This window comes from Sciurus carolinensis, chromosome 3 (assembly GCF_902686445.1).
Source record: "Sciurus carolinensis chromosome 3, mSciCar1.2, whole genome shotgun sequence".
NCBI lineage: Eukaryota > Metazoa > Chordata > Mammalia > Rodentia > Sciuridae > Sciurus > Sciurus carolinensis.
In genome coordinates, this window is record NC_062215.1 from 181,183,780 (window position 1) to 181,198,440 (window position 14,661).

The 14,661-nt window shown below is 54.2% G+C and overlaps 1 protein-coding gene across 1 annotated transcript in view; it reads left to right on the plus strand.

Moving 5' to 3' along the window:
* Nucleotides 1-1,485: 1,485 nt before the first annotated feature.
* The window catches only part of Twist2 (twist family bHLH transcription factor 2), a 42,873-nt gene continuing 29,697 nt past the window's right edge, over nucleotides 1,486-14,661 (plus strand). The window contains exon 1 of the mRNA XM_047545893.1: nucleotides 1,486-2,199. Coding sequence (XP_047401849.1) covers nucleotides 1,682-2,164 — 483 coding nt within the window. The 5' untranslated portion in view covers nucleotides 1,486-1,681 and the 3' untranslated portion in view covers nucleotides 2,165-2,199. The remainder of the gene's footprint in view (nucleotides 2,200-14,661) is intronic.

Genomic DNA, 14,661 nt, shown 5'->3' on the forward strand with positions numbered 1-14,661 from the left:
AGCTACTTTGCTGCTCTGGATACACCATGGGTCCTCCCAAAGTGGAGGAAGGAGGGCCATCAGGCCGAGTGGGGCTGGGCTGGCTACTGAAGGACCCTGTAGTCAGCGGATTGTGAAGCCCTCGGAATCTGCAAATAGCGCTGCTACGTAGTCACGTGTATGAGGGCCTGATCTCCACAGAGCCTGCCTTCCTTGATGGACTGTTCCCCAGCGCTGCCAGAACCCTGGCCCTTGGAGAGGGGTGCAAAGGGCCCGTACAGAGCCCTCCACAGGTTCCCTTAGGCGGGTCTCAGCCCGCAGGCCCCACCTCGCGGCAGGCCTGACTGTCCCCAGTAACAGCCGAGGCTGAGTACTCACCGGCCCCGGTTCAACTTCAATAAAAAGGCCCAGTCCGCCCTTGATCACGCGGCTCGCCTGACAGCCCCGCTTAGGCCCCGGCCTAATTGAGCACGGGTCACCTGGGAATAGGTTCAAAGGCATCGACGCTGTAAACCACCTCCAGGCCCTGAGCCAGAGCGGCAGAGCGAACAAAGAGACCCCGAACCACTTCAAAAGCTCTGGCGCTTGGCGTCCAGATGGCGCGGGGCCGGGGTCCACGATGTCGCCCTCCAAGGCAGAGCCCCCAAGCTCCGCAGCTCTGCGCCCTCCTGCTCAGATTTGCCCGAAGGCGCCAGCGTAGGGGAGGCTGGGCTCTGGCGGCCCGCGCAGCTCCCAGAGCATCCTCCTTCGGACACGCGAAGTGAAGGGAGAGTGCAGAGGCAGGGGCGGGTCAGGCAGGCCGGGCGCGCGCCCCAACCAGCGCCCAGCACCACGCCGAGACCCGGCGGGCCGCAGCTGCGGCGCAGGGCGCACCCGCAGACACTCGCTGTGGCGCTCAACTTCTAAAGCGCTGGGGGAAAGTTCGGCAGAGACGTCGGGGACGGGGCTCCCCAGCAAATTGGGGTAAGAAACGGTCCCCAACACATGGACTGGCCCCAGCGGATGGCGTCTCCTCGCATCCTGAAGTTCGGTCCTTGGGGATGGGTTTCTCCGCGGGCACCCGAGCGTCCCCACCGCCGAGTGAGCTCCGCTCTTTCCAGGCCCCAGTGTGTGGGCCGCGGCGAGGAATCGCAGCGCCCCTTGGGACGGCTAAGACACGCGCCCCCGGAGGCTCGGGGCGCGCATCTGGGGTTGAACTCACCCCTGCGCCTCTCATGGAGACTCTGCGACCTGGCAGGCGGGATCTCCACGTTAAGGAGCAGACAAAGCCAGGTCTGGCTGGGCCTAGGCTCAGGGAGGTTGATTAGTGGCCCAGGCCCGGAGTCCGGGCGCGGGCGGCGCTGGAGGACCCGGCCTCGGGATGCCGGCAGCTTTCAGGCAAAAAAACTGCAAAACTGAAAGTGCCGCGCCGGGGGGCGGGGGCGACCGGCGAAGGCCCCAATACTTGTCCTGCCCCCGTCCATGGTGGCCAATCAGCGCGCCGCTCTCGCTCCTGACAGCTATTTAGCAACCCAGCCGGGCTAGAGTTTCCAAAAAAGTTAGAATAACTTCCTCTCCCGGAGACCTCGGTTTTGCACAAACCGGCCCGAAATCAGAGCCTTTTGAGCACCCGGAGAGCGTGTGCTCGGCGGCCGCGGGCTTGGCCAGCGGCGCGCGCTTGGCGCCCGGGCGCCCCCAGCCCCACGCGCGCCGGGCCGGCGCCATGGAGGAGGGCTCCAGTTCGCCCGTGTCCCCCGTGGACAGCCTGGGCACTAGCGAGGAGGAGCTCGAGCGGCAGCCCAAGCGCTTCGGCCGGAAGCGGCGCTACAGCAAGAAGTCAAGCGAAGATGGCAGCCCGACCCCGGGCAAGCGCGGCAAGAAGGGCAGCCCGAGCGCTCAGTCCTTCGAGGAGCTTCAGAGCCAGCGCATCCTGGCCAACGTGCGCGAGCGCCAGCGCACCCAGTCGCTCAATGAGGCCTTCGCTGCACTGCGCAAGATCATCCCCACGCTGCCCTCGGACAAGCTCAGCAAGATCCAGACGCTGAAGCTGGCCGCCAGGTACATAGACTTCCTCTACCAGGTCCTGCAGAGCGACGAGATGGACAATAAGATGACCAGCTGCAGCTACGTGGCCCACGAGCGCCTCAGCTACGCCTTCTCCGTGTGGCGCATGGAAGGCGCGTGGTCCATGTCCGCCTCCCACTAGCGCCGCGCCACCCACCTCCAGACCGGCGCGCCAGGGTAGGTGCTGCGCGCAACGAGCGCCCTCCGTTTCGGGGGCGGGCGGGCCTGCCGCAGGGTGTCCAGGGCCTGCGCATCCCTCCTGATGGAGGCCCCGCGGGCCGCCGCAGCGTGGATGGGAGGCGGACGGGAGCTTCCTTGCCCCAGAGGCACCGCGGAGGCCTTTTGCAAAGCCTGTCAGTTGGGAACCGGTAGACCGGTGACTCCCAGCAAGGTCCGGGAGCACCGAGACTAACGCTTGCATTTTGCATTCTTTGTGGTGGGTGTGGATATCTGTGGGTGACTGTAGGGGAAGAATCTTCTAGGGCCGACCAGGGTAGGCAGATGGTGATCTGCTGTCCTTTGCATCCCTCAGAGCTAGGGCGGCCAGGGAGGCTGTTGGTTCAGAGTTGTGCGGGACTTGTTGCTCGGCCCCTGTCGGGTGAGGCGGAGTGCATTTTACGTGCTGACACTCAGATCTCGCTGGCTGTTCCTGCACTGCGGACTGGCCCGCGCTTTGGGCGGCCGTCCAGTGGGTGCAAAGATGACTCCTTTTACCTGCGGTGGACGAGAGGGCACTGTCCTGCGCTCGCGGCTCTGGGGTCAGAGCTGCGCAGAGCGGAAGACAGGCTCTAGCCTGGAGCACAAGAGACCCGGCCTAAGCCTAGAGCGCAGAGCAGAGAGCTGAGATGGAGCAGACCTCGCGGCTCATAACGCCCGCCTGCAAGCAAGCAGGTGGAGCAGAGCTGACGGCTGGGTGCCTCGGGTTCCAACCTTGAATTTGGAAAGCAGGAAGGGGGACGCGCCTGTGTGGGTCCAGGTGTTCAGTCCGGCGGGTGAGTGCAAGGAGTCCAGCCTGGGAGATGGGTCTGGGAAAAGGAGGCAGTGTGCGCTGGGCCCTGCGGGGGAGAAGGCAACCCGGGCTCGGAGGGCAGGAGCACTCAGGAAGGTCTGGTTTCCTCTGGAAGTTCGCTGAGGGCGCCCTGCACCCGCTCCTTCTCACCAGACACCTACCAAGTCCTGTAGACAGGCTCCAGCCGCGGAGGCGCCGTCCTCTCCGGAGGCTGGAGGCACCGCACCTCTCCCCTAGGTCTTCAGCCGCACGGAGGGGCGCAGGACCCCTGCTTGCCGGCGGGGCTGGGGCTGGCGGCTGGGGGCTGAGGACGCGTGAAACCCTTTCATCTAGTGTGTTTTGGTTTTTTGCCTCTGTGATGCTTTTATAAAAGTCTCTGCTTCACACAGAAAGAATTAAGATAAATCCAGAGCTGCTCATCCATTCTCCCCAACGTATCTATTCTTTTTTTCTTTTTTCTTTCTTTCTTTCTTTTTTTTTTTTTTTTTTTGTGTGTGTGTGTGTGGTTCTGTAATATCGGCAGGGGTCCTGCAGGGGCAACAAAAAGATTGAACTACTCCAGGTTGGTTTTCTTTCTTTTTTCTTTTTCCTTTTTCTTTTATTTCTACGCCACTGAAAATTCTCTTGACGAAATAGCCCCCTAGGATAATGACAGTTTTATCGTTTTAAAAAGAATTTTTAACAGAAAATAACTGTGGGAATCTTCTGTCTTTGTCAAAAACAGATGGAAAGTATCTCAATCGCCTATTTCTCTAGGAAAGAAAGTTTGGATTGGCTGAGTACTAAATGCTACAGTGGAATAATACATTAATTCTGGTTTTTGTTTCCTAAATTATGAGCTTTCATTAGTTATTTCCATTTACCATTTATACCATCCATAGTTTACACCACATCTGAAATTAGAACAGACAGATGAGGAACGTCATCTTTTAAAAACACACACACACATACACACAGCTTTGTTTAAGGGGAATGTCAACAGCATTATCATTAAGACTGTCTTCCAAAAATTACTGAAACAAATTACTGAGATACTGCCCTGATGCAAGGATTCAGCAGGAACATTTAAAATTCATTTAAAATAATCTCACTCTTTAAAACATAGGAGAATCAATCACAGACCACAATTAAATAGCAGATAAACACAAAGCACAATACCTGTGATAAATGAATGAAAACTGTTAAGAGCTTATTTGGCCCAAAAATCCTTCATGTATTAGATAACACACTTAGTTGGAGAGCGACCAATCTTTATGTGGGCATATTTATTTTTGTATTTTATATAATTGGAAGTAATGACTAGTGCAGACAAAGCCCGCTCTCTGCGTAGCCAATACTGTGTACGAGAGGAGAGAAGGGTCCAAGGAACCGTCTGAACCCTGCCTGCTTATCATCAGCCTGTGAGGCGAACAGCTTCGTCTTTTATTTTTTTAACTCATTCTTCTCTTGGAGCCTAAGTACAGTATACTAATTTGTTTGACTTCCTGGAAATGTTGTTCAATGGCATGTGTGATTTATTTGTGATATTTCCAAGAAGAATTTATTACGTGTATCTGGATATTTCCGTAATCAGTGGGTGATTTCACATCTAGTGAGAGATGGTCACGTATTTGAAGGCTGTGTGACTGACAGCAAGAACAACAAAAACCTGACTCTTCCTTCCACGTGAAGGGTAGTGTGGGAGATGGGGGGGGGGGGCTCCGCTGGTGCCGTGTTCACCCTCACCTCCTTGGTTGCTGTGTGCAAGTCAGGTGTCTGCCATTCAGCGGGACTCATGTAATTGAAAAGTCCCAAAGGGAGCGCTCAGTGTTCTGGTGAAATGACTGAGACTTCTGAGGGGTCAGAGCCATCTGGCTTAGAGGGTGCAGAGAGGCCACCACCACTTACCAGGCTGAACTGTTCGCCGCTCCATCGTTAAAGCCCTCATCTTCTCTAACTTCTGCTGAGTTGGACTCAGCAGACTTCCCCTATGTGACCGCATTCAACAAACTCACTCGTTTTTTTTCTGACGACCGTTCTCCTTTGGAGAAAGCGCATGACCCTCTCGCCACCCAAAACATGAAAGCTGCCCCCACCCCAAAACTCAACTTTTTGGAGGTGTTTGTTAACTACTCTATCTGGGATGCTAGCTAGTCTCAAAAGAAAGTTGGTTCCCCCAGTAGAAGAATGGAAATGCAGGAGCCCAGGGACTGGCAAGAAGAGGAATGGAAGGCGGAGCTGCCTGGGGCAGCAGAGGTCTGATGGAGGGGCCGACTGCCGCGCTCCTGGCCCCTTAAACATCAGTTGTTGTTTCTCCAGGCTCACGAAAAGGAAGTCTTGCCACATACAGCTCAGGCCCCAGTGGGAGCCGTGGGGACCGGACCCTGAGTGGCCGCTTGAAATAGTCCTTTATTGAGGTTTTCTGAAAACACCTATTTTTCAGACACATCACGAGCCTAAAAGAACTGTTTTCGTCAGCCTTGCTTGCCTGTGTCCTGAATAGACGGCAGAGATGCCAGATTCCTTTTGCCTGGCAAAAAGATCATAAAGTAAACTCTTCCTGTGCAGAGTACTATAACTCATAACTGGAGTTTAAATCTGGGCTTTAAAAAAAACAAATATTTTAATAAGCCAATTTTAAAGGCTGAGCTTTTATGACAGTTTTCAGCTTAGTATTTATATTAATCTATTCTCACTGGTGTCTTTAAGAACCCTGTGGATGGAGGCTGGAAGGTCTGTTTACGTTTGTGTCTTTTCCTGGGAAAGGATAAATGTGCTGCAAAAAGCAAACCAAAAGCAAAGCTCTCTGCTAGCAAAGAGTTCACAAAAGAGGCCATAAAATTCAAAGGAGAGATGGATAAGTTACTGTAGCCAAGAAGTGGAGAGAGCCATAAAGAAGAAACAGGATCTAAGAGATACACACATGGATGTTTTCAAAAGTAAAGCCAAGACGAAACACTAAAATCAGAAACTGCTCGAGAAGATATTCCACGTGGTCACCTGAGCCTACGCGTGTGCTCGGAACGCACAGAACTAAGCACGCACACGCTCACGCACATGCGCATGCACATACGCACGCACACACGGGACCGGGGCACCTGAGCCAGCTCTGGGGACCGCATCAGCGGGCGGGACCTTGTGGTCCGTTGGGCAAGCTGTGCCAACACGTCCAGGGAAGGATGGCTACTTATTTATGAGTAGCCTCATGGGAATTCACAACTGTCTCAAAATTAACATTTTTAGAAAAGATATTCCATAAAATTTTAAAATTATGCATTTAAATGAACAAATTTCACAAAGAATTGTTAATATGCTTTATTTCAGAGTAATAAACTAAAAATCTACTTTGAGCAAAATTCCATGCTTTTTTTCCTGATAGCATTTCCATAACTGTACATCTCTTCAGAATATGGGGACTCTTTTCAATATATTTTCAATATATAATTAATTAGAAGTGATTCCCTACCATTCTTAAACAAAAAGTGGCATCCCAGAAACATGAGAGAGGAAAACATCAATTCCAACAGGGAAGCATTTGTTCCTATTCTAACGGAGAATACGGCTGGGGAAATACCTGATGCTGATGTACCTGTTCCTCTAGAATAGTAAGTCTGTATTCACTTTTGTCAAGTACATGCAAAATTCTAAAGCAAATGATGTGTAAAAATGATCCGCCAAGTAGCGTAGAGATCGAAATTGTCATATGTGGAGTCACAAAGGTGAGAGGGAGAGGGTGGGGCACGTGGCAGGGAGGAAGAGACCAGCCCTGGACTTGGTCCCGGGAGCACATTTGCAGCTCAGCCGAGTGGTAAGCCCTTGAGTGTGACTTGGTTATATCATACTGTCTTACAGAATGTCTGCTCTGGAATGGGAATAGTGACATTAGCGATGTGATTTTCCTGCTAATGTAAACTGAGTCACAATGGGATTTTTTTTCCTTCAGTGATTACTGAGGGTTGTCACGTCAAAGGGAAACTTGGATCCAAAACTGGAAAGGCCAGCACCTAACTTAACAGGAGGGAAATTTTGGGTGGTTAGTTGAAGAGTCATTTTGAACCCAAACGGTGTTTGACATGCTTCGGATACCTGCATTATTTCACCCTCAGCTCCATTGTTTAGAGTACAGTGAGGATCCTGTGACTGAGTGGGATGGGACATGGCTCTGAGAGCCCAGGGCACGGTGTCCCGGCACTGCCTCGGCCGCTTGACCAGGACTAGGATTTGGATAACCCAGATTCTCCTGTGAAACTGTAACTTTTTTCCACATCCTAAGAGCAATGTCTTTAAAAGAGGAGAAATTCCTCCTTTGGTTCAGAGTCTTCCCATCTGTCACTTAAATGAAGGGCAGGGTTGAACTCACAGGGCTTCCAGCTACTCAAGTCACTGTTGTGAGAAACGCTTCTGTCTTGTTAGCGCACATTTGGCCTTACACGTGGCTGCTAGTCTCTATCTTTTGGGGAGAAGTAGTACATTTGGTTACATTGCCTGCATTAGGTTCCTATTTATCATGGTTTAATTGGACGGCAAGTTCATTTGTGTTTGTGGATGTGCAGGTTGGGGGTGTCAAGGACAGGGATCTGGACGACCCCCCTGGTTTTTATTAACCCTTTGTGACCAGTGCCAACACCCACCTCAGTCCGAGGCTGACACTGGTGTGTGATCGCAACCAGAGCCTTTCTGGAGCTCCAGGCAGGTGGCTCACGGTGGGGTGGCGGGCGGGGTTTGGCCTGTGGGAGGGCGGGGCTCTGCTCTCCAGGGGAGAAAACAGTGCTCACGCGTGTCCGTGGCTGATGCTCTTCTCCACTGCGACACAGACAAGAGGCCCCTGCCTTCCCATCAGTCCCGGCGACTGTGTCCTTCTGCAGGCTCCAGAGAGCAGGCCTGCTTCTGAGGCAGGTGCGGGCTCCTTGAGAGGTGGCTCCTAAAGCAAACACTCTCCCTGGAGACCCCGCTGCCCTGTGAGGGTTCCCCGCCTGGCTCCGCTGCGGGGCTGGGGTCGCGGGTGTTCTCTGTGTGTCTCACTCTGATTTAACACGCTGTGCTGGAAATGCAGGCAGGCAACATTTTCTTTCCATCTCAGATCTAGAAACGAATATTCCCTTTGTTCCTGTCCATAAGTAGGTTGATGTGGTTTGAAGGGTGTGCAGAGAAGTCGGAAGTTCAAGGCTGGTCTCGCCTTTTGATTCTCTGATCTGTGGGTGGACAGTGCCCGTTGCCCGTCATTTACTCCATGATTCCAAGGTGGGCGTGAGCAGGCCAGCTACTGCAGGTGGCAAACTCTGCACCTCCGAGTCCCTTGCAGGAGCTTGTGTGAATTTTAAATCTCATTTTTAAGACGATGATTTTGTCTTGGTAAGTAAACAGTAAGGTCATCATCATTTCTTTGGGAAACACCTGGATTGCTGGATGAGAGGGAAGGAGGGAGGACGAGATGCTGCCCACACGCAGGTTTCCAGGAACGGAATCTTCACTGAGAATTGGTTCTCCTGAGATTAAGTTCCTGTGAGTTGCAGGCCGCGTGGACGTTGCCTTCTGCAGTATGGGCCACACCCTCCTGCCAGGCCGTGGTGGATGGAGGCTGAGTGGCTGCGTGGTCCTTTGCGTTGTTCTGGGGCTGGTGATTATTACTCTGGCTGCACTTTCCCCGCCCAGCACGCTCTCAGCTCAGAGATCCGGAGGCCCTCCTGAGGTTTCCCGTCACGAAAGCCCTTGGTCAGGTCCCCACAGCAGCACTCACACGTGGGGCGGGAACCTCCAAGGCTCCTGGGTGCTCTGCCGGCTCCCTGCAGTGCAGAGGGGTGCACCCGACACCCCCACCTGAGGCCTGGCCACCCCTTTTCTTAGTTGTCTTTGTTATTGTTTTCTAGAAAGTTTTTCATTGATGCTAGGACAAAAATGCAGTGAACCAACGTCTGCGTCCGAGCAGCTGGTATGCCGTTGTTGATTCCTCCCCGGGGAATGACCAGCTTCAACTCTTCAAAAGGCGCACAGGGCTGGGGAGACCCTGCCAGAGGGTGCGCAGGGCTGGTGTCTGCCGTGCTCTCGGTGGGGCCGGGAGCCACTGCGTGGTCCCTCTGTGGCCCCTCAGGTGTCCGCAGAGCCGCCCGTCCACGAGCAGGCAGCCTGGCAGGGGTTTTGCTGGGCAGCCCAGCAGTGCAGGTTCTGAGACTCTAGAGGGACTATTTTCTGAGAGCAGAGATTGTCCTGTAATCAAGCAACAAGCATAAGAGGAGCGCCCCACACGATGCTCTGCTCGTCCCTGGCCTCACCTCAGGCCGCTCGCACGCACTTCATTACCTTTCAAAAGTGGGAGCTTGGTGGCTCTGGGCTTCCCGTGTGTCCAGGCAGCTCCCCGCCTTGACCTACTGTTTATGTCAAGAATGGCTTTTTCAGGAATGGCAAAGTCAAAGAGAATATTGGGATATGAACAGGAAAAGTGAGATAGAAAGAATTGCACAAGAATCTGGGGCATGGGAGGGGATTTGGGCCTCTTCCTAAGAAGCCGGAAGACTGCAGGCTTGTGTGGGACTGGGGCCTCCACTACTGGCTGCGGGAATCCTATCCTCTGCCCTCAGAGCTCCTCAGAGGTCTCCAAGTTCATCCCAACAAGCCTTCCCAGGAAAATAAAGCTTCGTGAAACCCCAGCGGGGCACCTCCATGCTGCTGCAGGGGCACCACAAGCGTTGGCCCAGGCCGTGGGCTGTCCAGCAAGGCCCTGAAGTGCCCCGTCTCCCATTTGCTCCCAGGTGGGAATGCTGCCCTGTGATGGGGCATCAAAGAGACCCCTCCATGCTCCTGCCTCTGAGGAGCCTGCCAAGATTGTAGGTGCCTCAGATACCACAGAAGGCGGAGGTCCCGGAGCCTGGCGGGCAGGGAGGGCATCTGGGAGGAGGGTACCGGTGGCCTGGGCTGCTCAGGGGAATGGGAGAGAGCCTGACCCGAGGGTGGACAAGAGGAGGGACCCTGTGAGCTGCCCTGGAGCTGTGCTGCCATGGTCACTTCCGGGCAGTTCTGTGTCTGAGTGTGAGACCAGCCTGACTTGGCTAGACTCAGGCTCAGTGTCCACCAAGGCCAACCAGAGGTCAGGTGTCACGTTTAAAGCCTCCTGGATCTGAAGGCTCCAGGAGATTGTGCCCCGGCCACTGTTGAGGTTTGCGGAGGAAACTGAACCAGCCCTGCCCTGCGGAGAGACGCCAAACCACCAGTGCCGGTCTGGAGAGGCTCGGCCCAGGCGGCAGGACTCCGCAGGGCCGCAAAACCTGCCCGGGCAGTGACTCGGCTCTCCGGTACAGGGTTCAGGGAGCTGGGTGGTCAGCTCAGCCTGTGATTTCTGAAATTTACAAGTATCGCTCGGTGTTCGTTACATAATTCCACTTTTTCTGACCAGAGGAGGAAAGGGAAAGCGTGGAGAGGGAAGCACCTCCCGGCCGCCTTCCTCCCGTCCCTCCGGACCCCGGATCCGTCATTAATGACTTCTGAGAACATTTAAATGCTGTGGCTGTGTCCGATCGGTGTGGCTCTCCATGATGGCTTTGCCATTAATTTAAGTCACTGTTTCCAAATAAATCATGTGTGACCCTTCCCCAGAGTGAACGTCTCTGACGTGGGGTTTTTCTAATTTGAGAAATTTTAAATAGACAGAAACCAAAGGCTCGTCTTTGTGGGGGCCGCCTGGTTCCCAAGGGGCTCTGCTGGGCAAGACCCGCAGTCTGCGTCTGGGGGGTCAGGCCTGGAATAAGACCTAACTGGAGCCAGACGTGGGGCGGGGAGCACCTTCCTGCTCTGGGCCCTGCAGTTCTCTGTGTGGCCGGGGAAGGGCCTCTCTGGTCCTCAGCTTCCCAGCTGTTAAACGGTGGAGGAGGTTATGATAATCCACCGCTGCAAGTTTCTAAGAGCCAGTGTGACCCAGGCTGCCCCGGTAGACAGACACCCAGAGCCTGAGAACGGAGCAGCCTGGACGCAGCGTTCACAGTAGCACGGCTCACAACAGCCTGCGCTGGGGGAGGCACAGGGCCCCACTGAGGGCGGAGAAGTGAGGTGTGCGCCATTCCTGAGAGAACAAGACTGGGCAGTGACGGCAGGCACCCGTCCCGCTGCCTCACAGACCATTCTCCAAGAAGCCAGCGGGAAAGACCGCGTCTCCAGCGGTTCCACTCCCGGGGAGAGTCTAGAGCAGGGACCTGCGAGGCAGGCAGCCGGCTGAGCTGCCGGAGGCTGGGGCAGGGGAACGGGAGCAGGTGGGGGATTTCTGGGGTGACCAGGAACACTCTGGAACCTGATAGCAATGATGTTTTCACAAGAACATGAAAGCGCTTACTGAATTGCATTCTTTTAAATGGTTTGAATGATGAATTTTGTATTATGAATATCTTGCCGCCACCACCACCAACGATCTTTTTAAAAAATCCACTGACCCAGACTGCAGGCACCTCTGGTACCTGAGGCAGCTTGGCCCTGCTTCCCAGGGGCATCTCCCAGGTTAGTGAGTGCTCTGCAGGGACTGGCGGCCACCCGGTGTCCTACCCCAAAGCACGTCCTTTCTAAATCTGTTTCCTAATGTGTTCACTAATGCACACACACACGCACACACACACAAGCACCTCAAAGCTTGCCAACAGCACGCTGCTGCTGTGCCTGCCCTCTGGCTCCAGTGGCCTGCCCTTGCCTCAGAGCCCCTTGGTGGCTGGCTGAGTTCTCATTTTCCAGGGGATGGGAGCTTGGACAGTGGCTGCTTGCTGCTTCCCTCCTAGACCACACGTCACGCCCAGCAGTGAGCTCCCCAAAGCCCAGCCCATCCATCTGCTAGCGAGACGGTTTCAGGCTGGTGCACAAGCTCAGAGACATTCAAGGGTCAGATGCCACCCCCAGGGATGTGAGAGTTCTGCTGTTCCTGTGTGTAGGTGCTGTCCCCAGAGGAGAGGGAAACTGGAGGGTGACATGAAGTCATTCTGGGTGGGTGGGTGGTTTTCTCTCCTTTACTCTTTTTCTTTCCTTCCCTCCCTGATCTGTTAACCCTTCATATGCTCTTGATCCACTTGTGTCCGCAGGACATTGTCACATCCGCCCCCAGGAGTGGCAGGCGAGAAGGTTGCTCTCAGCTTTCTCGGCTTCCACCCTGGGCGGCACCATGCAATCAGATGCCGAGATGCTGACCGACGCCTGGTGGGCTGCAGGCGTGTTTGGACTGTGAGAATCCAGACGGGGGCTCAGGAGGTCTCAGAGCAAATCCAAAAGAACCTTTTTTTTCCTTAATTATTTTATTTCTTTATTTTTTTACAGACTGCACTTTGATTCATTGTACACAAATGAGGTACATCATTTCGTTTCTGTGGTTGTGCACGATGTGGATTCACACCGTTCGTGTACTCACACATGTACATAGGTAATGACGTCTGTCTCAGTCCAGGAGACATTTCCTTCTACATAATCTAAAGTTCCTCCATTCTTCTCTCACTCCCCTTTGATCCAAAAGAATCTTAAGAGGAGGTGAGCAGCAGAGGAGAACCATCCAGTTTGATGCTGCTGTCCCCCATTCCTGACCCTGTGCCCCACCTCAAAGAGAAGCCCCCCGGAGGGAAGGACAGAGGGAAGCGAGGTCCCCAGAAGCTGCTGGGCGGTCTGCAGCGAGGGCTGGGCCTGGTCCCTGGCTGCTCCCCAGCAAGCGGCGCAGATTGCTGGACAAGGCCTGGGTCCCCCACAAGCCAGACAGGGCCTGACCTCTCAGCCTCTACCGTCCCATGGTGTGGACTCCTCCTGATGCTGCTGCAGAGCCCGGCTGCCGAGGAGACAGCTCTGACCCATCAGCTGCTCACACCTGCAGCACAGCACCCCAGCTTTCCTGGGGGACCCTGCTCTGCTCCCCAGCCACCTTTGCCCCCTAGTACCTGAACCAGAGGCTCTGCCATGTCTGCCCACTGGCAGAGAGGACGTGCAAAGGGGATTTCTGCCCTGTGACGTTCCCATTGGTTTTCAGAAACACCCTCCAGGGGCACGCACTAAGTCAGCACCTTGGGCTTGCAGCTTGGGGACCCCAGTCCTTCTCAATGTCCCCAAATCAGGGACATCTGCCTCCACCGCACAAATAGCACAGTCCTGCTTCCTGGAGGATTCTTGAGGGGTGCATTAATTGTGTCCCTTTGAGGTCCTGTGGCTCTGTCCAGCACAGATAGTCACCTACAACTGGCCACACTGTGGACAGAATGCGGAAGCAGAACATGGGCCGCTGTCCTTCAGTCCTGACAGTGAACCCTCTGTGAACTGAGTGACCCTTCTGCTTCCATGAGGAGAAGTTACCAAGGAAACAGTAACTTCAACTCAATTAAAATTTAAACTTCTATATGCTAAAATCTGATAAGCAGAGATTTTAAATGAACTGGGAAGAAAGTATTTGCAACCTACTTTATAGCAATAATTTTAATAGAGACTTGAAAAGGTTTTAAGAAGACAGTTACATAGTAGAATATACGGGCAGAAAGTGAATTCACAAAAGAGGAAAATCAGTTGGCTATGAAACATGAGAAGAGTTGAACTTAACGAAAAAATCAAAACAAAACCCTGAAACAGGAGGACCCTGCTACCCAGTGTCGGGGACGGGGAGCCACGCCACCTCAGCCCTGCCAGTAGGAAGGTAACTAACCCTGTTCCCCAGGAGACTGCCATGACAGATAAGAGAAGGTTCAAATCGGAAACAGCCTGTGCCTGGGCAGCCCGTCTCGGGAGTGCCCTCAACCGAGTCTGGCAGGTCCAGCAATGGAGAAGCTCGCTTCCGCTCCCTGAGGCCAAGGGAAATTCGAGCCACCCTGGCCAGCGCGAGTCCTGTGCCAGGGCATCCAGGCCGCCCCTGCTGGAGGAGCGTGCTCCACCGCCTGCCGAGGGGCCATGGCATGGGCCTCGCCTGTTCCAGGTGGGACATGGGAGTGTGGTGCTTGCGAGGGTGTTTGTCTGAGAGTGGCCAGGGGAGCGTCTCTGGACCGGAATGCCAAGGAGGGCCTCCTGTCCTCCCACTGTGGCTCCACTTCCTCCCTCATCTGCAGGGCCAAGTCCAAGACAGCCAGCGGATTCCTGAAACTGCGAGCTCCAAACCTACATATGTAGTCCTGTGCCTGCCCTGAGGCTATTTTATAAATCAGACACAGTAGGAGACGAACACAACAAATAATAGAAATAGAAGTCGTGGGGCTGGGCCGTGGCTCAGGGGTAGCGCTCGCCTAGCATGTGTGAGGCACTGGGTTCCACCCTCAGCACCACACACAAATACGTAAATAAAATAAAGGTATTGTGCCCACCTACAACTAAAAATATTTTAAAGACTAGAAACCATAACAGCATATCGACTTGCAGGTGGTGTGGATGTGGTCTCTCTCCCTTTCTCAGAACGCAGGTTCTCGCTTCCTCCTCCCACGGTGCAGAGTAGTGACGCTGTCCAGCCACGGTCGGCTGCAGTAACCAGAACCATGGAAACTGAAGTCTGGGATAAGGGACAACTACTGTATCTTCTAGATTTTTTACAAATGCCTCGCAGAACTTTTGCAAGTTGAGAAGACAAAGGCAGGGCGCAGGCACACACGGGTCCCCTGCCCAGGGCCCCTCCGCCTGCACCAGGCAAGCTCTCAGGGCACAGCCTGGAGCGCCCAGTGCCTGCTGGCACTTTC